The 27945-nt window shown below is 44.2% G+C and overlaps 1 protein-coding gene across 3 annotated transcripts in view; it reads right to left on the reverse strand.

The window, feature by feature from the left end:
- gbe1b (glucan (1,4-alpha-), branching enzyme 1b) overlaps window positions 1–27945 on the reverse strand; it is a 580146-nt gene that overhangs the window by 437241 nt on the left and 114960 nt on the right. For all 3 annotated transcript variants that reach the window (XM_078233069.1, XM_078233067.1, XM_078233068.1), the window contains exon 3: window positions 5483–5598. In XM_078233069.1, coding sequence (XP_078089195.1) covers window positions 5483–5598 — 116 coding nt within the window. The remainder of the gene's footprint in view (window positions 1–5482; window positions 5599–27945) is intronic.

Here is a 27945-nt window from a genome sequence, read left to right on the forward strand (position 1 = left end):
AGCTTAACAACCATTTGAGTGGAGAGACTTTATCTCATCTCAGTTCAAAATTGCTGACTCCTTATCCAAATACTGCAGTGAGGAGAAACAGTTTCCCAACATTCACTCAGTCAAACTATTTAAACGTTCGGAAATGTACATCTAGCCTGGTTCTGAAGAGTGCAGAAGGGCATTCCAAGAGCAGCACCAGGCAAACTAAAAATGAGGTCCCAATCTGGTGAAGCAACAACAAAGGACTACTTGCATGCCAAACAGTGGAAGCTACATGTGATAGAGCCAAGCAGTTCTCCAATCAACAGATCAGATCTAAACCCTGCAGTCCCGCCACACCCAGTCAGAAATGTTGGTGGACAATTAAACAACAGGAGGAAATAGAACACCAATATCCCCATCCTGAACGATCGAGGAGCCCAACATTGAATCATGGAATGTTTATGGCACAGAAAGAAGCCATTGGTCCATCGTGTCTGTGTTGGACACCCAGCCTAATCCCATTTTTCAGCATTGGGTCCGCAGCCCTTCAGGTTACAGTACCTGAGGGACAAATCCAGACACCTTTTACAAAAGAATGGTCTAGGGGGCACAGGAGCGGCGCGGGCTTGGAGGGCCGAAGGGCCTGTTCCTGTGCTGTATTGTTCTTTGTTCTTTTACATGACTTGAGGATTTCTGCCTCCACTACCCTTTCAGGTAGTGAGTTTCAGATTCCCACACCCTCTGGGTGAAAAAGAATTTCCTCATCACCCCTCTAATCTTTCTACCAATCACTTTAAATCTATGCGCCTAATATCTGCTAAATTAAAAGGCCCTCCATATCCACTCTGTCCAGGCCCCTCACCATTTGTATATCTCAGAGTCATAGTCAGTGGTTTACAACATGGAAAATGGCCCTTCGGCCCAACTTGTCCATGCTGCCCAGTTTTTATCATTAAACTAGTCCAATTGCCCCCATTTGGCCCATATCTCTCTATACCCATCTTACCCATGTAACGGTCTAAATGCTTTTTAAAAGACCAAAACTGTACCTACCTCCACTACTACCTCTGGCAGCTCGTTTCAGACATTCATCACCCTCTGCATGAAATAATTGCCCCTCTGGACCCTTTTATTTCTCTCCCCTCTTACCTTAAACCTATGCCCTCCAGTTTTAGACTCCCCTACCTTTGGGAAAGGACTAATTACCTGATCTATGCCCCTCATTATTTTATAGAGCTTTAGAAGATCACCCCTAAGTCTCCTACACTCGAGAGATAAAAGTCGCAGTCTGTCCAGCCTCTCCCCATAACTCAAACCATCAAGTCCCGGTAGCATTCTAGTAAATCTTCCCTGCACTCTTTCTGGTTTAATAATATCCTTTCTTTAATAGGGTGACCAGAACTTTACACAGTATTCCAAGTGTGGCCTTATTAATGTCTTGTGCAACTTCAACAAGACGTTCCAACCCCTGTATTCAATGTTCTGACCAATGAAACCAAGCATGCCGAATGCTGTCTTCACCACCCTGTCGACCTGTGACTCCACTTTCTAAATTCCAGTGTGTACAAGCCCAATCGATCCTTGCTTCCAGTTTCTATGTTTCTTTCCATGTTGCCTATCTCTTCAAAAGAGAAAGTATTCTGAAATACTTAACCCCCAATTTTTCTCAGCCTACAATCACATCTCTGCAAAGGTTATTAGAAACCTACTCATTTTTATCTATGCTATTATCTCATCCATTTTATTGTAAATGCATCATGCATTCAAAAATAAAGTATCAAGTATGCATTCAAATATTTCTACCATCTCATTTGTCCACCTCTAAAATCTCACTTTTCCATTCCCACCCTGCACCCACCCCACTGGGGGCCACCTTCCTGAGGTTGACCTTTGACACTCTGCACTTTTGTTCAGCCATTTCTACATCCCAATCTCTTGATGGACGCTATTAGCACCATTCTCAGCTTGTCCGACAACCATTTACATTCCCTTTTTGTCCCTGACATCCTTGTCAATTACACAAACCATCCCCACCACCCCCAGTATAAATCTCACAAACCATCCCCACCACCCCCAGTATAAATCTCACAAACCATCCCCACCACCCCCAGTATAAATCTCACAAACCATCCCCACCACCCCCACCCTTACAGTATAAATCTCATCCTATTTTCTTTGTCTTCAGCTCTGAAGAAGGCTCATCCAGACTCAAAGCTCTATTCTCTCCCGACAGATGCTGTCAGGCCTGCTGGGATTTTCCAGCATTTTCTGCTTTTGTTGCAGATTCCAGCATCCACAATATTTTGTTTTTCTCTTATGCTTTCAAATATAATGCTTTAAGTTACCCCTCGGCCTTCTCTTTCCCAGAAAAAGAATCTCAGCCTGTTCAGCTTTCCTGAATAAGTATATTCTGGTAACAGCCCTGTGAACCTTTATTTCACCTTCCCCCGTGACTTCTACAATATGGAGAACTATGCACAGTATTCCAAGTGTGGCTGATTAAGATTAACACATGTAAGAATTTGAGATCCTGGATATGTGGGAGAAGTAATTAGCCTAAATATGAACATCAACATAGGACTAGCATTTAATTGTTTCTTAATTTAAAATACCCTTAAATTTAAAACATTAGCAGGAATAATTCTATAAATTGTCTCTACCTAATCATATTTAATAACAATCACCTAATTCGATGTTCAAAACAGTACATCAAGTCAGAGGAGGAGCTGGGAGAGGTAAAGTTGAAGTGGGTGGCACACAGAGATGATTTCACTCCTGTCAAAGACATGTTCTCCCATTTGGTTTGCTTGCTTTGCTATGTAAAGCTCAATGTGGGGAAAGCTGTGAGCTATCAAAATCACCAGAGCAGCGGAATCACAGAGTACTCAAGATCACAGGGTGTAATGTGATGGTACTATAATTAAACAAATAAGGTCATCACTGCGTTTTGCCTCGCAAGCTATTCGCTGCATTTTCCACAATAGCATTTTAGGGACACCCGACACGGCTTCATAATATGAAGAAGAAGTGACTAAGGTGATGAATGAGGGAAGCCCAGTAAACTGTCTACGTAGACTTCCGAAAAGCTTTTGACAAGGGACCACACTAAACAAAATTGCAACCTCCAACACTGGTTGTATATCTATAATAATGACTTAGAGGCAGAGAGCAATGTCTCTTAGTTTGCTGATGACACAAAGCTAGGTAAGAATGTAAACTGCGAGATTGACACAAGGCTGTAAAGGGATTGGGCAGCAACATTGCAGATGGAGTATAGTGTGGGGAAGCATGGTTATTCACTGGTAATAAAAATAGAAAAGTAGAATTTTATTTTAAATGTGAAATATGTAACTACAAAGAACAAAGAACAATACAGCACAGGAACAGGCCCTTCGGCCCTCCAAGCCCATGCCGCTCCCTGGTCCAAACTAGACCATTCTTTTGTATCCCTCCATTCCCACTCCGTTCATGTGGCTATCTAGATAAGTCTTAAACGTTCCCAGTGTGTCCGCCTCCACCACCTTGCCTGGCAGCGCATTCCAGGCCCCCACCACCCTCTGTGTAAAATACGTCCTTCTGATATCCGTGTTAAACCTCCCCCCCTTCACCTTGAACCTATGACCCCTCGTGAACGTCACCACCGACCTGGGAAAAAGCTTCCCACCGTTCACCCTATCCATGCCTTTCATAATTTTATACACCTCTATTAGGTCACCCCTCATCCTCCGTCTTTCCAGTGAGAACAACCCCAGTTTACCCAATCTCTCCTCATAACTAAGCCCTTCCATACCAGGCAACATCCTGGTTAACCTCCTCTGCACTCTCTCTAAAGCCTCCACGTCCTTCTGGTAGTGTGGCGACCAGAACTGGACGCAGTATTCCAAGTGCGGCCATGAGTAACTGTTGATGTTCAGAGACACTTGGGCATGCTCATTTAAGGATACTAAGTTAGCAAGCAGGCCCAGTAAGCAATTTGGAAGCAAATGGCAGATTGGCCTTTATTGTAACGAAATTAGAATATAGGAATAAACAAGTCTCGCTATACAAGGCTTTGATTTTGATTTGATTTATTATTGTCACATGTCACATACAGTGAAAAGATATACAGACAAAGCATACTGTTCATAGAGAAGGAAACGAGAGAGTGCAGAATATAGTGTTACAGTCACAGCTAGGGTGTAGAGAAAGATCACCCTAATGCAAGGCAAATCCATTCAAAAGTCTGATGGCAGCAGGGAAGAAGAGGCTGTTCTTGAGTCGGTTGGTACATGACCTGACTTTTGTATCTCTTGCTGAGACTACAGATGGATTAGTGTGTATAGTTTTGATCTCCACATTTCAGAACCGACTAGCACTGGAGAAGGTACAGGAAAGTTCTCTAGTTTGGCTCCTGATATGAAACATGAAAAGAGGCTGAGTAAACTGGGCCTATTTTCTCTGGAGTTTATAGAAAGAGATGATCTCATTGAAACCTACAAGATTCTGCAGGGGTTTGACACAGAGGATTTTCTGCTGGCTGGAGAACATAAAATATGGGGGCATTGTCTCAGGTAAAGGGATCATTTAAGACTGAGATGGAGAAATTTCTTCACATCCAAATCCCTACATTCAAATCCTCTCGCTGTGAAGGCTAACAGACCATTTCCCTTCTTTACTGCCTGCTGTACCTGTGTGCTTACTTTCAGCAACTGATGCACGAGGACTCCAAGATCTTGTTGCAAATCCACCTCTCTCAATTTACATCCATTCAAATAATAATCTCTCTTCTTATTATTGCTACCAAAGTGGATAACCTCAGATTCATCCTAAAAGGTGGCCAGAGACCAGTAACAGGACTTATTTTGCTCATGCTGAATGAGAAGAAACAGAAGTGTTAGGATTACGAATACAGAAACTGGAGAAAGCCGTTTAGTGCTTGCCCTGCCATTCACTGAATGTATAGCTGATCTGTATTTTAACTCCATCTACCAATCTGTATTCCATAACCCTACCCTTGCCTGACAAAAATCAATCCATTTTGGTCTTGAAAGCTTCTGTGGAAAATTGCTTTCCTTCCCCAATGTTATCCAAAGTCACAAACTGCCCTTTACCTAGAATATTCACAACTCCCTGAAAGTTGCCAGAACTGCAACTTGGGCTGTGGAGTCACCAGGTGTAAATTAACAAGTGATTATTTTGCGACTGGAAAAACTGGAGCACTGCAGAGAATTAATCGTTGAACATTTCCACAAAAAATAACTACTGGGTTGGAAAACTACTGTGTTCAATACTGAGTAAGGAGTTACCCCAGTCCAACGCCGGCATCTCCACATCTTCAATACTGAGCACACTGTCATTCCCTCCTCCACTACCCTTCAAGAAAAACACTGAAGGAAAAGCTACTTTATACAGAAAAATACTCAATTATGTCTTGCAAATAAGCAGTGTGACAAAAATCCTGAAGTAACAAAGCTGTTTATTGATGCTAAAAACATTACTCATAATTAAAACAACATTATAAAATGTTCACCTTAAGCTTGGATCCATGGGGGATTGGGGGTGAACCATCCATTCTGGGTGGGATGTGCAGTTCCCATTTCCCAAACGGCAACTTTTTGTAATGATGTGAAGTAGAGTTCCAGCCATCTGGTGGGAAAGTACAGAATTTTGATACGGTTAGCAAATGACCAAAATGAATTGCCCAAAGCTCACACAGTGCAAGTGCAACAGAAATCTGGGGATAGTCAGGAAGCGGAGACTCAGTAATGTCAGGCTTCATTTTTAAAAACTCTAGATATCAGCTGTGGTTCAGTAGGGAACGCTCTGGCATCCAAGTCAAAAATATATCCTCCTCCAGAGGAGGAAGACAGAGGTTTTGTGGTAATGCCACCGGACTTGTAATCGAGAGACCAGGCTAATGCTGGGACAAGGGTTCCAATTCAGCTGTTGGCATTTGAATTAAATTAATAAAATCTGGGATTTAAAAAGCTATTCGTGATAACAGTGACCACAAAACCATTGCCGACTGCCATTAAAGACCATCTGGTTTACGACTGTCCTTTCAGGAAGGAATTGTGCCATCCTTACAGGGTCTGGCCTACATGTGACTCCAGACCGATAGATTGACTCTTAAATACCCTCTGAAATGGCCCAGCAAGTCACTCAGTTGCATCAAACCATGACAGAAGTCAATAGGAAGGAACAAAATGGACAGATAACCTGGCATCAAACTTGGCACTGAAAACAACATTGCAGGGTTGACAGGGTTAGGTTTGTCAAAAAACTGCTTACTAACATCTAGGGCCTTGTACCAGAATCTGGAGAGCTGTCCCATGGACTGGTCAAGTACAGCTTCACATAGTCAGACCTTACAAAGTCCCAGACACCACCATCACCAGCCCTGCTATGTCCTGTCCCACTGGCAAGGTAAACCCAGCAGAGGAGGTGGCGCAGTGATACACAGTCAGGAGGAGGTGGCGCAGTGATACACAGTCAGGAGGTGGTGGCGCAGTGATACACAGTCAGGAGGTGGTGGCGCAGTGATACACAGTCAGGAGGAGGTGGCGCAGTGATACACAGTCAGGAGGTGGTGGCGCAGTGATACACAGTCAGGAGGAGGTGGCGCAGTGATACACAGTCAGGAGGAGGTGGCGCAGTGGTACACAGTCAGGAGGAGGTGGCGCAGTGATACACAGTCAGGAGGAGGTGGCGCAGTGATACACAGTCAGGAGGAGGTGGCGCAGTGATACACAGTCAGGAGGTGGTGGCGCAGTGATACACAGTCAGGAGGAGGTGGCGCAGTGGTACACAGTCAGGAGGAGGTGGCGCAGTGATACACAGTCAGGAGGTGGTGGCGCAGTGATACACAGTCAGGAGGAGGTGGCGCAGTGATACACAGTCAGGAGGAGGTGGCGCAGTGATACACAGTCAGGAGGAGGTGGCGCAGTGATACACAGTCAGGAGGTGGTGGCGCAGTGATACACAGTCAGGAGGAGGTGGCGCAGTGATACACAGTCAGGAGGTGGTGGCGCAGTGATACACAGTCAGGAGGAGGTGGCGCAGTGATACACAGTCAGGAGGTGGTGGCGCAGTGATACACAGTCAGGAGGTGGTGGTGCAGTGATACACAGTCAGGAAAAAGATTTCATGGGAGTTGTCAACATCGACTCTGGACCCAATGAAATCTCATGGCATCAGGACAAACATGGGCAAGGAAATCTCCTGCTGATTGCATGTACGATACACCACCCAGCAAAACCCACATCCCTTGAATGAATTGACGAGAGATTCCTCTCCCCCCCCTCAGCTGATGAATCAGTACTCCTCCACAATGAGCACCACTTGGGGGAAGCACTAAGGCTGGCAAGGGCAGAGCATGTACTCTGGGTGGGGGACTTCAATGTTCATCACCAAGGCCACCTCAATGGCACAATTACTGACCACATCCTAAAGGGCACAGCTACTGGGCTCTGTTTTACAGTAGGAAGGTGAGTGAACCAACAAGAGTGAAAAACCCAGGACGACCAACTTGCATACAAATAGCATAAGCAGCATGCAGTACTCAGAGCGAATCAATCCCACAACCTATGGATCAGATCGAAGCTCTGCAGTCCTACCACATCCAGTCATCAACGGTGGTGGACAATTAAAAAACTCACTGGAGGAGAAGGCTCCACAAATATCCCATCCTCATTGATGCAGGAACCCAGCACATTCATGCGAAAGACAAGGCTGAAGCATTTGCAAATATCTTCAGTTAGAAGTGCTGTGACCCATCTCAGCCTCCTCCTAAGGTCGCCAATATCACAGATATCAGACTTCAGCCAATTTGAATCACATTACAACAATCTGGCAATAATACTGAAGACATGTGCTCCAGAATTGGCTTCACCCTTAAGCAAGCTGTTCCAGTATAGCTATAACACTGGCATCCACCCAGTAATGTGGATGTCTACTGAAAGCAGGATAAATCCAACCAGGCCAATTCCCAGCCCATCAGTTTACTCTCTATCATCAGTGAAAGTGATGGAGGGGGTTGTCAACAGTACTATCAGTTGGCACTTTCTTCGCAACGACCTGCTCACAGATGCATCGTTTTGGTTCTGCTGCAGCCACTCAGCTCTTGACCTCATTAAAGTCTTAGTCCAAACATGGAAATGTAATAAATCTTCGGAGGCAGACGTCCTTTCACCAAATTCCCTTTATTTACAATTCCAGCAGCAGTACACAGAGCGTTAGCAGTCAGCAGTCTACCTTGGTGAGTGCCAGAGGAACTGACACTCCCAATTAAATACAAGGAAAAGGCTCTCTGATTGGCCCATCAATTGACTCCTTAATCAGGGAATTCATATTCCAATAGGCCAATCTCAATGGCCTGATCGAAATACTTACAGAAAAAAGAGCTGAATGACATAGGTGAGGTGAGAGTGACTGCCCTTGACATCAAGGCAGCATCTGACCAACTGTAGCACAAGGATATCCTCCTTTATTTCCTTAGATATCCATGGCTGATTATCCCTTTTCCTGCAGTCCTTCCTTATCACTGGTATATACTTTTGCTAAGCACTGTGAAAAATCACTCTGAAAGTCCTCCATTGTTCCACCATAAAGTTTTTGCTCCCAGTCTACCTTAGCCAATTCCTCCCTCATCCCATTGTAGGCTCCTTTGTTGAAGCACAAGACACTGGTATTGCATTTTACCTTCTCATGCTTCATCTGTATTTTAAATTCAACCATACTGCGATTGCTCCTTCCGAGAGGATCCCTAACTGTAAGATCATTAATTATTCCTGTCTCATTACACAGGACCAGATCTGGGATAGCTTGCTCCCTCGTAGGTTCCACTACATACTGTTCAAGGAAACTATCATGGATGCATTCTATGAACTCCTCCTCAAGGCTGCCTTGACCGACCTGGCTTGACCAATTGACATGTAGATTAAAATCCCCCATGATAATTGTCGTACATTTTTACATGCATCAGTTATTTGGTCTTAAATATTGACCCATGGGGAACACCAGTCTCCACTTTCTCCTGTCCGAAAAACAATTATTTACCACTGCTCTCAGTTGTGTTAAGTGCCAGAATTCTGTTGTAATGTCAAGGTGCTCAGCACAGCAAGGGTTAATGTGGAACTGGAGAATCACACCACCTAAGAGTCACATGGGGAGGCAATGGCATAGCCATTGGGAAGTGGTGATGTTGTGGTATTGTTACTGGACTAGCTATCCAGAGACCCAAGTCCAAATCCCACCACAGCAGATGATGAAATTTGAACTCAATAAAAATCTGGAATTAAAAGTCAAATAATGACCACGAAACCATTGTTGATTGCCATCAAAAACTATCTGGTCTGGCTTGCATGTAACTCCAGACCCACAGCAATGTGGTTGACTCTTAACTGCCCTCTGAAATGACTGAGTGTGGCACTCAGTTCAAGGGAAATTAGGGATGGGCAATAAATGCTAGACCAGCCAGCGACACCCAGTGACATCCAGGAATGAGTTTTTAAAAAAAGACTCTGGAAGACAACAGTCTAGAGAAAACATTCTGAAAGTTAGTAGCTTGCCTGGGTGGAGACAGCACCATGTATGACCATACCTTGGATCTGTGAATAGTTAAAGACCAGCAATAAATGGTTCATATTTAAACATACAAATGTCAAAGTCTCATCACTGTGATATCTCAGGAAGTGGAGATGCCGGCGTTGGACTGGGGTAAGCACAGTAAGAGGTCCCACAACACCAGGCCAAAAGTCCAACAGGTCCATCCGGCAGCACAAGCTCTCGGAGTTGAAAATTTCTTTGTTTATTGCCCACCCTACCATGATATCATTTAGTGGCCTATAGACTATGCCTATCAGTGATTGCTTGCAGTTCTGGTCACCACACTTCCAGAAGGACATGGAAGCTTTGGAGAGAGTGCAAGAAGGTTCACCAGGATGTTGTCTGGTCTCAAGGGTGTTGGCTATGAGGAGAGGTTGAATAAACTAGAATTGTTTTCACTGGAAAGACAGAGGCTGAGGGGAGACCTGATAGAGGTCTACAAAATTATGAGAGGCATGGACAGGGTGGATTGTCAGAGGCTTTTTTCCAAGGGTAGAAGTGCCGCCCATTGACAAGTATCAATGGGCGACATGGTAGCACAGTGGTTAGAACTGCTGCTTCATAGCTCCAGGGACCTGGGTTCGATTCCAGGCTTGGGTCACTGTGTGTGGAGTTTGCACATTCTCCTCTTTTCTGCTCTGGTTTCCTCCCACAGTCCAAAGATGTGCAGGTTAGGTTGATTGGCACAGGTTCAAGGTGAGAGGGGTAAAGTTTAAGGGAGATGTGCAAGGGAAGCTTTTCACGCAGAGAGTGGCGGGTGCCTGGAATGCGCTGCCAGAGGTGGTGGATGAAGCAGGAACATTAGCAACATTTAAGAAGCATCTGGAAGGTACATGAACAGGGAGGAAATAGAGGGATACGGATCAAGTAAGGGCAGAAGGATTTTTTTTAGTTTAGGTAGGGCATCATGATCAGCACAGGCTTGGAGGGCCGAAGGGCCTGTTACTGTGCTGTACTTTTCTTTATTCTTTGTCGTGTTACTGTAAGCCTACTTGCAATGAAGTTCCTCTGAAAATCTCCTAGTCGCCACACTCCGATGCCTGTTCGGGTACACTGAGGGAGAATTTAGCATGGTCAATGCACCTAACCAGCACATCTTTCGGACTGTGGGAGGAAACTGGAGCACCTGGAGGAAGCCCACGCAGACACGGGGAGAATGTGCAGACTCCGCACAGACAGTGACCCAAGCCGGGAATTGAAACAGGGTCACTGCTGTTGTGGGGCAACAGTGCTAACCCACTGTGCCATCCGACATGGTGGTTATCAGAGGGAACAGCATCGTCATGCTAGAAGCCTTAGGACGAGTAGTGAAGACAGCTCCAGTCCTGGAAACAGGACAAGAACACTGCAGAGTCCACATCATTTTGAAACCTTGAACTTTGTCCTTTGGTTTTCTGGTAGAAGATGGCAATTGGTTCAGTTGCTAAGCTGCCATTTCTGTGAATCGGTTATTTGCACTTTTGGGACCTATGGGGCATTAAATATGTTTCTGTGTGAAAAAAAGACCGGAGCACAATTCCAGGGCAGCCCAGAGCTGCAACTCCTGAACCAAATTTCTCTCATCAATAAATACCCTTTGTTCCTAACAAAGCCAGAGATCTCTTGACAATGCCAGGACGCCACAGCAGACAGCGCAGATTAGGAATTAGTGATGGAGCAGGTCACACGCTGCAATGCAGTGACGCTATGGAGAGATTGCAGGCTAGGAGGACAGGTCTGAGAAAGCATGTATTGCCGGTGTAACTTCAGAAGAACAAGGTGTGCACGGAATATGATTCTGGTAGCACAACTCTAGATTGGTAGAAATGCATGAAGTCGAGAAGGAAGGATGTCAGCAAGGGGAGAGTTTGAGTTATCAATCCTTGGATGAAGAAGGTATGGAACAGATTGAGGACAGGTGAAGAATTTAACAGGCAACTTTAAAGAGATACAAGAATGGAGACTTGATATGGAACTGGGATGAAGGGAGTTGAAGCATTTAAAAGGAAAAATATAATGAGACCTGAGATAGGGAGAAACTTCAGAGTTCAGGGGCAAGGAATGGCAAAGCAGAGAGGGAGTTGAGAAGCTACAGGACACCAGGGATCAGTGCTGTGGCTTCATATATATATATGAGGAAAATGTAGGTGGTCTGATAAGTAAATTTGCAGACGATACAAAAACTGGGCGAGTAGCGGACCGTGAGGATTAGAACAAAGAAAATTACAGCACAGGAACAGGCCCTTCGGCCCTCCAAGCCTGCACCGACCATGCTGCCAGAGGATACAGCAGGATACCTGGCTGGAGACCTGGGCTGAAAGATGGCAGATGGAATCTAACCCGGACAAAATGTGAGGTGTTGTGATTTGGAAGGTTTACTGCAGAAGGAAAGTAGACAGTAGACGATAGAGCCCTTAGAAATATTAGCATACAGAGGGATCTAGGCGTGCAGATCCACAGTTCCCTGAAGGTGGCAACTCAGGTGGACAGGGTGGTCAAGAAGGCGTATGGCATGCTGGCCTCATCAGTCAGGACGTTGAGTATAGGAATTGGAAATTCATGTTGCAGCTGTATAAGACTTTGGTTAGGCCGCATTTGGAGTATTGTGAACAATTCTGGCCACCCTACCACCGGAAAGATGTTGATGCATTGGAAAGGGTGCAGAAGAGATTTACCAGGATGTTGCCTGGTTTGGAGGATATGGACTATGAAGGAAGGTTGAACAAACTTGGATTGCTTTCATTGGAGCGTTGGAGGATGAGGGGGGACCTGATAGAGGTTTACAAGATTATGACAGGCTTGGATAGAGTGGATAGTCAGAGTCTTTTTCTCAGGGTCGAAGGGTCAATTACTTGGGGCATAGGTTGAACGTGAGGGGGAGATAGTTTAAAAGAGATGTAAGGGGCAGGTTTTGAACACAGAGGGTGGTGAATGCCTGGAGGTGCTGTCAGAGGAGGTGGAGAAAACAGATTCTATAACATTCAAGAGGCATCTGGATAGAAACATGAATAGGCAGGGAATAGAGGCATGGGGACCACGTAGAGGCAAGACAATATTAGATTAGGGAGGCATCTGTGTCAGCACAGACTTGGTGGGTCAAAGAGCCTGCTCCTGTGCTGTACTATTCTTTGTATTTTGCACTCAACTCATACGAGCTCCTCACATTTGACAAGATAGAGGATGGAAAGTTGGGCAGTTTGACACTTAAAAGGAGAGAGGGGTAGCAAGGCAGAAGAGGAATCCCAGGACTTGGGGCCATGTATTGGAAGACACAACTGCCAATGAAGCAAAGAAAGTAGGGAGCAGGCAAAAAGCCAGAATTAGAGCACAGAGACCTTGAAGAGTTGCAGGGCTGGAGGAGGTTAGAGGAAGGAAAGGCCACGGAGGAATTACGAATAGGCAACACATGCACAATGGGCCAAATAACCATCTTCTATGAAAAGTTTAAGCCCTTAAGGTAGCATTTTTCCTCCTCCTTTCAGGCCTCCGCAGGCTCTCTCTGAAACAGAAGCACTATATCATGCACACTCCCACATGTAGTATTATAATTGCCAGACACGGAAACAAGGCTCATTTAAAATGTTCTTTATTACTACGCAGCCTATATTCTCTGGAACTGTATGTTTTAATGTCTTAAAGGCATCTAACAAATGGTGGGTAGTTTGTTGAGAAACTGAAGAGCATGTAAGCTTTTCCGAAGGCTTGCTGCATGACAGCTCCAGCTCTGCAGCATGATTATAATTTCTGTTTGATTGTTTTTTTTGTAGGCAAGTTGTCTGCCGCACATGCTTTACATTCTCCTGTTTCCTCAAATTTCTTCCTACTTATTGGCATGATGACAGTTCTACAGATGCCAATCACTCTCACGTGAGAACCCAGCAGCATCAGCTGTTCACCCATTAAAAAGACTGCAATGAAAAAAGGAAGGAAGGTAGTTGCATTTTTATTGCGCCTTTAGTACACGAGTGCCCCAAGTACTTCAATCTCTGAATCTCGGCACATCATGCCAGTGCATTTTTGGCAGAACTATCCAGTTAGTCCCATTCTCCTGCTCTTTCCCTGCAGCTCTGTAAAATTGTTTTCCTTCAAGTTGTAATTATTAACTTACTGTTGAACTACACCCTTTTCAGGCAGTGTGTTCCTTGCTGGGGAAATGTTCGTGTCCCACGGGAATCATAGTGGGTTGTGGGGGGGAGGGATGGATCATGCAAAGGTCCATTGGCCTTGGGCGAGATTTTCTGGTTTTGGGATGAGCGTGGCCAGAAAATCCCACCCGCTGTGTAAATGTTTTCCTTCCATCATCCCTGCTCCTTTGGCCAATCACCTTAAATTTGCCTCCTGTGGTTACTGACCCTGCAACCACTTAAAACTGTTTCTCCTTTTCACTCACTTAGGACCACTCCCAATTTTGAACACCTCTATCAAAATCTCTTCCTGACCTCCCTGCTTTAAGCAAAGCAACTTCAGATACTCCTGTCTCTCCAAATAACTAGTCCTTCATGTATAGAACCATTTAAGCCAATCTCATTTGCACCTTGCCCAAGGCATTGCCATCCTTCCTCAAGTGTGGCGTCTCAAATTAAACATGATACTCCAGCTGAGGCCAAACTAGTGCTCTGTAAAGGTCCAGCAAAACCTTTGTGCTTTTGTGCTCTGGCAGCTTTAATTATAAAACTGAGCATCTGATAATTCTTTATTATAGCCTTCTGAACTTGCCTTGTTGCCTTCAAAGATTTGTCTACAGAAACGCCCAGGTCTATGTTATGGCAGCATTTTTAAAATTATACCTTTTAGTTCATATCACCTCACATTCTTCCGAACAAATTATATTATTTTACACTTCTTTATGGTAATGTTCACCTGTCACACCTCTGTCTATTTCACTGATCTCAAGTCAGTACTAGTCTCTTTGTTTACTACATTTTTGAGTTTTATACCGTCTTGCAAACGTGGAAATTTGACCCAAGTCCAGCCCATTAGCATGTCAAAAAGAGCAGTGATGTTAATACCAACCACTGGGCCGTACCACTATATACCACTCCTCAGTCTGAAAAACAACTGCACACCACCACTCCCTGCCATTCATCCCTTAGCCAATTTTGTATCCACCTATCCACAGTCCTTTTAATCCCATGGGTTTTCTTAACGGCAGGTTTATTGTGTGACATTTTGTCGAACAACTTCTGAGAGTCCATACGCACAACATCAACTACGCTATCTTCAACAATTCTTTCCATTACTTTGGCGAGAAATGGCATAACAAGCTCAAAAATAAAAGGAGTCTCCTAAAGATTATTCAAAGTGGTGAGTACTTTGGAGAATCTTGGAGAAGAGTGAGTTGAAGGAGGAAAGGGGTTTGGGAAGAGAATAAAAGGAGCTAATGATGAAGTACAAGGATATGGACACAAAAGAAGTTAGAACGAGACCAGAGTTCAGAAGGGGCAATTGCAGGGCTGGAGGAGGTTAGAGATAGGAAAGCAATGGAGGGATTTAAACACAGAATGAGAATTTTAAATTCAAGACAAAGCAGGACCTGATGTTGGCAAAGACTTGAACAAGTAAAACAAGACGTGGGATCAGACGCCTGCAGCAACAGTTTGGGTGAAATTAAGTTTAATAAGGGTGCAGGATGAGACACCAGTTAGGGGAGGACTGGGTAACTGAGAATTGAGGAAGGGAAGGCATGGAGGATGGTTTCAGGTTCAGCTGAGCTGAGTGTGAACAGAAGTGAGCACTATTGTTAACCTGGAAGTCGGGTCCTTATGATCAAATGGATCGGGAGACCAAAGTTCAGATCCGGATGGAGCACCTTAGTTACAAACAATCTGAAACATCAGTTTCTGCAGTCAGTTGCTTCCTCAGAGTGGGAGGAAAGATAAAACACAACATCCAAGTTTGTTATAGATTTCCAAACAACTGGCTAAGGAGCGGATCTGTGAAGATATCAAAGTAATAATGCATGGTTCTTCAGAAGGGGAACACAACTCAAATTCTACTAATCAATCTCTTATATCACATGCCAATGTTACAACTGAGTCCGTTAATCATTAGCCTCCAATGTTGTTCTTTTATAAATGCCACCCTCGTCTATCGATGCAATTAGACTATCATACATTAATTACACTGTTATAATTCAGGTCAGAAACTTCAAAGTGTTTTATGAAGTCTGCCTGGATCATAAGTTTTGCACTTTGAATTTGGCGAGGGTAAGCATGAGATGCTTCACTTCGGGTATGATTCAAATGACCCAATAAGGAACTTTTATCAAACAAAGTTTATTTAAGAATATAGTTAACATGAATGGAAAGAAAATTAGCAATAACTTTTATCAATTACAAACAAAAACAACCACAATAATATATAACCCTTAATAAATATATCTAAAACTTCCTATAGACAAATAGGTGGTGTTGTGGAAAGTTTGGAGGGATGTCAGAAGCTGCAGAGTGACATAGATAGGATGCAAGTCTGGGCGGAGAAGTGGCAGATGGACTTCAACCCGGACAAATGCGTCGTGGTCCATTTTGGCAGGTCAAATGGGATGAAGGAGTATAATATCAGGGGTAAGACTCTTAGCAGTGTAGAGGATCAGAAGGACCTTGGGGTCCGGGTCCATTGGACTCTTAAATCGGCCTCGCAAGTGGAAGAGGTGGTTAGGAAGACATATGGTGTGCTGGCCTCATCAATCAAGGGATTGACTTTAGGAGTCGGGGGATAATGATGCAGCTTTATAAGACCCTTGTCAGACCCCACCTGGAGTACTGTGCCCAGTTCTGGTCACCTCATTACAGAAAGGATGTGGAAGCCATAGAAAGGGTGCAGAGGAGATTTACAAGGATGTTGCCTGGATTGGGTGGCATGCCTTTATGAGGATAGGTTGAGGGAGCTCGGTCTTTTCTCCTTGGAGAGACGAAGGATGAGAGGTGACCTGATAGAGGTTTACAAGATGTTGAGCGAGGTATAGATCGGGTGGATTCTCAGAGGCTTTTTCCCAGGGCTGAAATGGTTGCTACGAGAGGACACAGGTTTAAGGTGCTGGGGAGTAGGTACAGAGGAGATGTCAGGGGTAAGTTTTTCACTCAGAGGGTGATGGGTGAGTGGAATCGGCTGCCGTCAGTGGTGGTGGCGGCAAATTTGATAGGGTCTTTTAAAAGACTTTTGGATGAGTACATGGGACTTAATAGGATTGAGGGTTATAGGTAAGTCTATTTATAAGCCTAGGTAGGTAGAGACATGACCGGCGCAACTTGTGGGCCGAAGGGCCTGTTTGTGCTGTAGTTTTTCTATGTTCTAAAAACCCTTTCCACAAGTTTAAGACAGCAAAGACTAATACTCATGTGACACTGGAACTGAGTTCTTTGGTTGGAGAGTTTAAACCCTGACCTCAGTCTTGTAAGTTATAGCAGCCCTCTGGACACACCCAGAACAGTTTGAAGTTAGAGCAGCTTCCCAGAACACCAGGAACTCTGGTTAAGCCACCAACAGCAGATGTTCTACTCCAGGAAGGCAAGAAGTCTTGTTTTCAGCTAACCAGCAGAATTTCCAAAACCAGGGAGAAAGAGAAACACTTTTTTTCAGCTTGATGTCCCTTCTAAAACTAACAACTCCAGCCAGCCAAAACAGAAAATGAAACCTTAAATTCACTAGGAAGAAAAAAAAACTCCAAAACACATGCCATTCCTCCTATCAATGCAGGGTCATACAAGATCAGAGTAAAAAGAAAAGAACGTGGTTTGCTCCCAGGGAGTTAAAGTAACAAAGACTATTTCCTCGGGTGGATGGAGCTATTACAAGGGGGCATAACTATAGGGTTCGTGGTGGGAGATACAGGACGGATATCAGAGGTAGGTTCTTTACGCAGAGAGTGGTTGGGATGTGGAATGGACTGCCTGCAGTGATAGTGGAGTCAGACACTTTAGGAACATTTAAGCGGTTATTGGATAGGCACATGGAGCACACCAGGATGATAGGGAGTGGGGTAGCTTGATGTTGGTTTCAGATAAAGCTCGGCACAACATCGTGGGCCGAAGGGCCTGTTCTGTGCTGTACTGTTCTATGTTCTATGTTCTATAACAATAATATCCTTAATTACCCTCATGAAGGTCGCTGTCTTGATCCGCTGCAGTCCATGTGACATCCGTACACACACGGTGCTGTCAGGAAGGAAATTGCATGATTTTTACCCAGTGACGGTGAAGAAATGGTGTTCTCGTTCCAAATCAAAATGGTGAGTGGCTTGGAAGAGAACTTGCAGGTGGTGTTCCCAAGCATCTGACGTACGTCTTGTAGATGGTGGACAGGCTTTGGGGCGTCAGGAGGAGAATTGCTCACTGCAGAACTCCCAGCCTCTGACTTGCTCTCATCATTTATGTGGCTGGTTCAGATCAATTTTTGGTCAATGCTAATCTCCTAGATTGTTGACAGCAGGGGATTCAGTGATGGCAATGCCACTGAATGTCAAAGAAAGATGGTAAGATTTTCTCTCAATGCAGGTGGCCATTGGCTGGCACTTGTGTGGTGTGACATCTTTAGAAAGTATCGATGAAAGAAGACCCAAACCTAACAATGCTGTGGACCATCATAGTCAATCCCAGCCTTTGTGCTGCTTTTAAAACTCCTTGCTCCTAAAAAAAAGCAGCACCAATTCTGTACTATAATTCATGTAGCTATAGCTTCAAAAGTGATTGCGTCGGCAGGAAATGCTCCCAGAATGAAAGAGAATTCAAAAGGAAATAAAACACCCATCAGTATTGAACAAAGGAAAGCCACTTACAACAAAATCGATATAAACAAGGCTTGTGTTGAGTGAGTGCATTGGTCTTGTGGGAAACAATGCAGCCGTATCTCCAAGGACATGTACGACATAATCTTTCAGGTACTCGCAGCAGCAAGGGTTGTTGTTTTTAATCATCATGTTTCGGTAATGAGGGAAAATCCTCTTCTGATGGGTCAGATTGGTGAATGCTCTACTTAGGGTATGACCAGGCTGGTTAAGCTCAGTACAACTTTGCCAGCTCATTGCCAAGGAAAGCAAAATTTGGTATGAGGCATCACTGGTGGAAGTGGGGGACCAGGTGAGATGAGTGTTGAAAAAAAAGATTCATCCCATCATGACTGTGCTGGGTCTCGTAATAACTCCACGGAGGCGAAAGTCCCGTCACCAAGTTACTTTATTTGCACCATACATATGTGCGCAGCCAGCTCTCCCGTTGCTCCCTGCTGAATGCAGGCTGGGAGTCTGACACACCTGCTTTAAATAGGGAGCATGAGGCTCCCTGAGTTAACCATCAATTAAGACATCAGATAGTTCATACTCTAGCAGGCCAACCTTATTAGCCTGGCTGATGTCATCACAGACTTTAATAGAGATGGCTAATCTTATTGCCATTCTATAATGGGTTGTGGGTTTTAGGCAAAAAAAAAGATGTGGTTTGCACATGTTGATTCAAAGTAACAACAACAAGATTTACTCTAAGAGCTCTGGCCTGTACAGAGTACAAACTGAAATGCGCTCCAGCTATTGTTCCTTTCACTACCACATGCATCACCTTCCCCATCACAGGATCATTTCTGGTACATCTCTGAACTTGATCTACTTGCGAAAAATAAAGAATTTTTTATAACAAAAAGACCTTTATGAGTAACAATGGTAAGCAACGGTTGAGATTCAGCGGCTACATTCACCTGTAAATATGCTTGTGAAAGATCAATCTTGCTGAATTCTGCCCACTTGATAACCCAGCAAACCAATCTTCAATTAAAGGACATTGATATTGATCAGCGCACAACACTGGTTTATGGTTGTTTTAAAATCGCCACAAGTAAAAACTGAACCATCTGGTTTCAGGACAGGTACAGTAGGGATAGCCCAGTCATTCATTGCAACCGGCTCTGACACACCCATGTTAACAAGTCGTACTAATTCTTCTTCAACCTTGGAACAAATTGCATATGCCATTGCTCCTGCTTTGAGATTTTTGGGTTGATTATTCGGCTTTGAGTTTCACTTGAACTCCCTTCATGAAGCTAAATGTCTCTTCAAATACACTCTTTTATGTTGTAGGTCTGTTTTGACATCAACCAATCCATTGACAGCATTCCAGTTAAACTTTATCGCCTCCAACCATGATCTCCCAAATAGAATTGGAAAATTACTACGACCACATGGAGACACGAGCCATGTTTGTCCACTCGACTCTCGTTGACCATGATGTAACCTTTTAATGGCATGGTCTCTTCTGTTTATGTCCTTAAAGTCACATCAGCTGGTTTTAAAGGAAGATGCTTCAGTTTTTGCTGGTGTGTAGTCTCAGGAATTAAAGGTACAGCAGCACCAGTATCATCCTACTATGTTGTCCACTTAACTTCAGAACCACCCAGAATCTGAGAGATTCACCCTGTATGGTTAAGACATTCAATTGGAGCTCTTAGTCATATTGCAGGACATTTTCTTCTTCACAGCCGTAATTCTTCCATGTTGCAATTTCTTTTTATAGAATGCAACTTCTTGAAGGTACCCAAATTCTTCTCCTGAATATTCTTCTCAGGGGAAGCTGGTATAGCCCAACAAGCTTTTGCAATGCGATTTCTATTGCCACAATGCACAAATGCACTCCAGCATTCAGTTGTTGAATGTCCTATTTTGGCACATATGTGATACTTGCTGCCGTTTTGACTTCTTATGGGTAGTTCCCAACTTGTGGATCTTCATTCCTGCACCGAATTGTGAAGCCTCTTTAGCATCCAGTTCCATCAACACTGCGATTTCTATTGCTATCTTTAAAGTCAAAGCCTGTTCAGTAAGCGATCTTCTTTGGATAGCCTCATTTTGGAGACCACAAACTCGACAATCCTGAAGAGTATCTTCTAACGAATCACCAAACTCACAATGTTATCCCAACCTTAAGGTTTCCACTAACTGAGCAATGCTTTTGCCTTCTACATCGCTCCGCAATGATCAATGGCATTGGAAGGTAATGCTCTTCAAGGATCTTTGTCAAGTCATCCTAAGATTTGGTTGCTGAATTTGCTGGATGAACCAAGCTCCGGAGCTGATTAAAGGTTTTACTGCCTACTGTACTGAGAAAAGCTGGTATAAGCAACTCATCTGCAATTTTATTCACTTGTACAAAGTACAGAAACCACTCTGCATCAGAACTCCCCGATTCATTTTCTTCATTGAAAGGACCCATGGATCCTAATTGACCCACCATTTCTCTTGCAGGCATGAGTGACTCAAGAGTCATCATAGAATCTACAGTGCAGAAAGAGGCCATTTGGTCCATCGAACCTGCACCGACAACAATACCACCCAGGTCCTGTCCTATTTCCGTAACCCCACGTATTTACCCTCCTAATCCCCCTGGCATTAAGGGGCAAATTATCAAGACCAATCAACTTAACCTGCACATCTTTAGACTGTGGGAGGAAATCGTAGCACCCGGAGGAAACCCACGCAGACATGGGGAGAATGTGTAAACTCCACACAGACAGTGACCCGAGGCCAGAAGTGAACCTGGATCCCTGGCGCTGTGAGGCAGCAGTGCTAACCACTGTGTCACCGTGCCGCCCCTGCTCAGTTTATATCTTTTACTGTCTTCCCAGTACCCTGGAGACAGTTGACTTGATGTTTTTTTCTTGAAACGACTCCAGCTGCACAGCAAAGCATTCATTCTTTTCAAATATGCCAGATACCCTGCTTAGAATCTCATCCTTCTCTGATTAGGAAAAAAATCCTCTTTTAAAATCACACAGAGAGCCTGTTTTTTACTTGGCCTCCCTGCAATGACACTTCCATCTTTAATCCTGTTGTTGCTTCTCCCCAGAGGAGTGTTTTTTACCTTAAGGTCTTTTCATGATGTTTGCAATGAAACAAAATCCTGACCTGTAGCCAATTTTCTTTTTGTGTAATTGCCATTCTATAATGTCCTAACTATGTTAGGGGTTGTGGGTTTTAAACAAGAAAAGATGTGGTTTAGACACAGATTCAAAATAACAACAGCAAGGTTTGTTCTAAGAGCTCTGGCCTGTGCAGAGTACAAACTGAAACTAAAACAGTAACCTCTGCAACACCCTAATGACATCGCCAATCAAATCATGTGATCAGCTCTGAAAGGAATCATACAACCATTTAAATATATAACACATTCCCTCTCTATATTCTTTGTTATATACATATTCGATTCTTTTTGTAGCCTCTGCCATTGGCTAACCACTGTGCCGCCGTAAATTCAATGGCATTACATTTGCTAAATCCCCAATTACCACTGACCAGAAACTGACCTGGAGCAGCCACACAAGTATTGTGGCTATAAAATAAGGATGAGGTTAGGAGGTCTGCAGTGTGTAACTCTTCTGCTGACTCCACAAAGTCTGTCCACCATCTACAAGGCACAAGTCAGGTGTGTGATGAAATGGAGTGTACTCCGTCACTCCCCAACCTTTGGTTAAGATCAAGTGTCAGATCAAGCCCAAGATCAGGTACAATGCCCTTTTTTGTCAGCTTGGATTTTATGTCTCACTTGTGGGGGCCAGGAATTGGATTGAATTTGAATTAGTTTTTGGAGCAAGCAAGGAGATGAATTCAGGGCTTGTCACTTTGTACATTGGCTTTCTAACATTAAGAAAGTAATACTCTCCATCTGCCTGGATGAGTGCAACACACAAGCAGCTCAACACCATGCAAGACAAAGCAGCCCGCTTGATCAGCACCCCATTCACCGCCTTAAACATTCATCTCCTCTGCTGCCAAAGCACAGAGACAGCGCTGCTGCAACTCGCCTTCAACAGCACCTTCCAACCTGGAATCTCTACCACCAAGGGGGGCTAGGGTAGATTTAATGGGGACACCACTTCCTGTATCTCTCCACCGAGGCCCACATCATTGACTTGGAACTGTATCGTCGTTCCTTCACTGTCGCTGGGTCAAAATCCTGGATCTCCTTCCCTAACGGCACTGTGAGGGTATCTACACCACATGGACTGCAGCGGTTCAAAATGCAGTTCACCCTGAGCTTCTCAAAGGGTAGTTAGGGACAGCAATAAATAGAAAACAATAGAACTATGCTGGATTTACCAATGACAGACAGAGCCCATAGAGATATGGGCTGGTGCCAGATTACTGAAGGGCTGCAAAAATTATAATTTTGTTCAAAAGACTGGAAAGGCTAAACCTTGCAATTATAGGACAGTTTAACACTGGTGGCAGGATAACTTTTCATAAAAATACTTCAGAAGAATGTGAACAGCCGCTTGAACTTATGCCAACACTAACAGTCAAGGGCAAATTTGACAAACTTAAGTGAGGTTTTAGATGAGGTAATAGGATGGATGAAGGCAGCACTGCCCTCACCTATTCTATTACCTCATCTAAAACCTGTATAATTAACTTTTAATCATCTATATGTGCAATATGTATAATCATCTAAAACATCTGGTAAAGTAACACTTAAAGCTTGTTAGCAAAATTGAAGCCCATAAAAGAGGCAGCAGTAGCACGGATACAGGATTCAGTACTAGGGCCACTGCTCTTTTTAATAAACATAAACGACTTGGAGATTCAGTACAAAATTTCAAAAGGTAACGACACGGCTAACAAACAGCCAGAAAAATAGCAAAAGACTTCAAGAGGGCATAGATAGACTGGTGGGATGGGTGAATACATAAGAAATAAGAAATAGGAGCAGGAGTAGGCCATCTAGCCCCTCGAGCCTGCCCCGGCTGATGAAAATTCAATGCAGTAAGGTGTGATGTGATACACTTATTAGGAAGAATAGAGAGAGAAATCCAAGCTAAATGGGACATTTTTAAAGGGTGTGCAAGAACAGAGAGAACTGAGGGTGTCTGTGCACCCTGGGAGTGGCGTAGTGGTATTGTCACTGAACTAGTAATCCAGAGAACCAGGGTAATGTCTGTGGACCTAGCTGGGTTCAAACCCCACCATTTCTAAAGTTTAAGTCTGTAAGAGGAACATTGCTTGAATTGGAACTAATTAGGGGTAGGTTAGCAATTAATTGTATATTGTCATGTTTAAGTATTTCAATTGGCAAAAGTTAAGCTCCTCCATGTGCGATGATTAAACTGCATTGTTAAATAAAGTTTCTTTTGAATAAAAGCTTCCTCGTGTGTCAATAGAATCACATCGTAAGTGAAACACCTTATCCTCGCATTAATGCCAAAATAGCAAATAGTTGGGGTCCGTTTAACTTCATAATATACCTTGGGGTTTCTGGTCTCGTAGCTTACACATCTAAAAGATGCACTGCATGAACTCACCATGGTTCCTTCACAGCACCTGTCATGGAATAACTATAAACTATGATACCGTGAGTGTGACTATGTCAAGACATTGCTAGACTAATCTGTGAGATAGCTCTCCCAATTTGGGGCACAAGCACCCAAGTGTTAGTGAGGAGGACTTTGCAGGATGAACAGGGCTGCTTAAAGTTTATTTATTAGTTACAAGTAAGGCTTACATTAACACTGCAATGAAGTTACTGTGAAATTCCCCTAGTCGCCACACTCGGGCACCTGTTCGTGTCAATGCACCTAACCAGCACGTCTTTCAGAATGTGGGAGGAAACCAGAGCACCCGGAGGAAACCCACGCAGTCACGGGGAGAACATGCAAACTCCACACAGATAGTGACTCAAGCTGGGAATCGAACACGGGTCCCTGGCACTGTGAGGCAGCAATGCTAACCACTGTGCCACCGTGCCTGCCTTTGTCGCTTCCGGCACCTAGGTCAGAGTGGATGGTCTCTGGTTTCATTTCTTTTTATTGACTTTCTGGTCGTTTGATACAACTGAGTGGCATTTCAGAGGGCATTTAGGAGTCAGCCTATATTGATGTGGCTCTAGAGCCAGACCAGGTAAGGTCGATGTTGGTCATCATTAGTCCTTTAATTCCAGAATCTTGTTGATTGAATTCAAATTCCACCATCTGTCATGGTGAGATTCAAACCTGGGTCCCCAGAGCATTGCCTGGGTCTCTAGATTACTAGTCTAGCAACAATGCATCTACATGACCACCTCCCTCATTCTGAAGCTGCAGAACCCAAAGCAGACTTGAGGTTATTAATTGGAAATACAATTGTAAGTTCATCAATTCAAGATTAGCCAAATGATTTGGCACATGCATCGGTGAAGAATACCAGCAGCAACAGCAGATAGACTTCAATTTTGCTCAGGCTCCTTGATGCCAAGCTTGACCAGATGCTGCCTTGATATCAAAAACAGTCACTCTCAGCTGGTCGAAGGCTGTAATGAGGTCATGAGCTGAGTGGCCCTGGCGGGATCCAAATCAACGTTGGTGGGCAGGTTAAGTGCTGGGTAATTCTTGCTGGAATATGGACAGGGTTCATAGCCTTTGCAATGTCCAGTGCCTTCAGCCTTTTCTTGAAATCACGGACTGAACCAAACAGGCTGAAGACTGACATCTGTCATGATGGGGACCTCAAGAGGAGGCCAAGATGGATCATCCACTCAGTACTTCTGGCTGAAGATTGTTGTGAATGCTTCAGCCTTATCTTTTGCACAGATGAACTGGGCTCCCCATTATTTAGGATGGCAATCTCCAGTGGGTTGTTCAATTGTCCACCACCATTCACAATGAATGTGGCAGGAGTGCAAAGCTTAGTACTGATCCATTGGTTGAAAGAGCTAAGAGCTTCCACAATCAGACACTGCTTCCGCTTTCTGGCATGCAAGTAGTCCTGTGTTGTCACTCCACCAGGCTGACACCTCATTTTTAGGTTTGCCTGGTGTTGCTCCTGGCATGCCCTCCTACACTCTTCATTGAACGAACCAGAGTTGATCTCTGGCTTGGTGGTAATAATAGAGTTGGGGATATGCTGGACTATGAGGTTACAGATTGAGGTTGCATACAGTTCTGCTGTTGCCGATGGCTCAAAGCATCTCATGGATGCACTGTTGAGTTGCTCGATCTATTCAAAACTGACGGGAACGCTACTGAACAGCAAAAGGAGAAGGATCAGTGATGGGACCATTGTTGTTTCAAACTTACAGTAATGATTTAAACTTTAGAATTAGAAACACAATTTCTGAATTTGCGGATGACACCCAGTTGGGACCCCATATAGTGAGGACTACAAATTACAATTTAAATAAACTTGCAGAAGGGGCATTTCATTGGCAAATGACTTTCAATATCAATCGATGCATTATGTGTTAGTGTTATATTTTGACAAGAAAAATAGAAAGTGCATATTACTTAGATTTTCTAAGTGGGGCAGAGGAGCAAAGGGATCTGGAAGTACAAACACACAAATCATTAAAAGTAGTAGCGCAGGATAATAAGGCCATAAAAAAAGGCAAAACAAGCAATTTGGTTTGTTTCTATGGAAATAGAATTTAAAATTGTTATTTTCAACTTATATCGAACTTGGACGATGGCATCTAATTCTCAATACCATATTATAAATGTATATTCAGACAATGGAGCAAGCACAGAGAAAATATACAAGGGTGAGGCCAGGGATGTGAAGTATACCTATCAGGGGTGGATGAACAGGTTCATGTGTTGCACAGAACCCGATGTTGAGTCCATCAGGAATGATTCAGGCATAGTCGCGATGATCCCAGGCAGTGGAAGCACTCAAGTCAAAGCCTCCTCTATATGGATGATATCACCATCTTCTGTTCAGATCCACTGTCACTAAGCAGGCTGACGATCACCTGCGACCAGATTGAATTGGCCTCCGGAGCCAAGGCATGTCGTAGCAAAAACATGGCCACATTCTTTAGGAGATGGGCTGACCGATTCTTTGCTCCCTTTATCATCAGGTCAGACTGCCTGAAGGTGCTGGAGGGATGGTTCAGACGGACCAAGGCATGCATTAGAAACAGAACTAAAACAAAACCTGGGCATGAGTGTGTGACCCTCCCTCTCCGATTTGGGCAAGAATCTGGTCAGTAGGTGTGAGGCGTTGCTGTATGTGGTCTGGCACATTACTCGCTCTTGCACTGTGGCAAACACGTGACCCATCTGGAGGCCAAAAGTGGACCATGTTCACACAGATGCAGTGTACAATCCTCGAGATAAAAGGGGGAAAAGAACGTACCCAACTACTTCAAGCTGCACATAGGCCCTCGATACACAAACACCAAGTGCCACTACTTGCCAAGGTCCTGCCCATTCCCAGTGCTCTGAAGGATGAGTCTAGCCATATTGCTGCGGAACGCTCCTGGTAACTGGAGCGTTCTGTATCATCGGTCCCTCGTGGGAAAAGTCTATGCAGAAAAACACCTTTGACCACGAGTTCGTCAGGCAATATTCTGCACGTAACATGCTTGAGGCTCTGGGGGAAAAGGAATGGTGGTTCCTGTCAGATGGTTCCCTGAGCTGACTGTCAAAATCCTTTTGGCGGAATGCCTCAACGGCAGAACTTTCAAACAAACACCAATACGTAACTTGGCTGGTGGTGAGAAAGGCCCTCCCTCACAGCAGGCACGCTGACATCGTTTAAGTTCCTTCCTACATGCCTAGAGTCTCACATCCTCGAGGTGGCTGTGGTGGGGGAAGAAACCATTGTCCACCTCTTTGTGGAATGTGCCTTCAAACAAGTCTGAAGAGAGATGGGGTGATATTTGCTGAGGTTCATTCAGAGCAGCTCTGTGACTCTGTTCTCTACGGGCTGTTCCCAGGGACACACACAGGGACACCAACTGCAGCTGGAGGGTCAGCAACTCGGCGAAAGACGCTCTTTGGTCTGCCCGAAACCTGACGGTTTCCCAGCGCAAAGTGTTGTCCTCAAATGAGTGTTGCGGACTGGCACATTCCAAAGCCCCGGAGTACGAGCTGAGGGACGCTCTAACACTTGGGGCAGCCACTACAGCGGCGCAACGGGGAAAGGTCGCTGACTAAGATCTTTCAGCCATAGTGCACCAAGGGGCTGGAAATTGAAAAGAAACCCTGGGGCTATATGACTGACAGTGACTGTACAGTAAATATTACGTGTCACAATTGCACTGAAGCATCTCCGAGTGCAGCATGATCTCTGTAGAAAACATGAATGCCATTACACTGTGATGATCATTTTGAAATGTTCTTTAGTAATGAACAGGATTGGTCTCTTCTCTTCTGAAAATAAATGGCTAAGGAATGACCTCATAGAGATCTTTACAATTATGAAAGTTTTAATGGGGTTAACACAGGGTTTATTTTCTCTGCAGGGCAAGAGCATAATTCGAGATCTCCTACATAAGATAATCACCAAGAAATCCAATAGGGAATTCAGAAGAGATTTCCTTACCCAGAGAGTGGTGAGAATGTGGAACTTGTGACCAGAGGGAGAGGTTGCAGTGAATAGTCTAGATGTATTTAAGGGGTGATTAGACAAGCAAATGAGGGGGATGGAATGGAGGGTTGTGCTGATAGGTTTAGATCATC

Source organism: Mustelus asterias, chromosome 17, assembly GCF_964213995.1.
Source record: "Mustelus asterias chromosome 17, sMusAst1.hap1.1, whole genome shotgun sequence".
Lineage (NCBI taxonomy): Eukaryota > Metazoa > Chordata > Chondrichthyes > Carcharhiniformes > Triakidae > Mustelus > Mustelus asterias.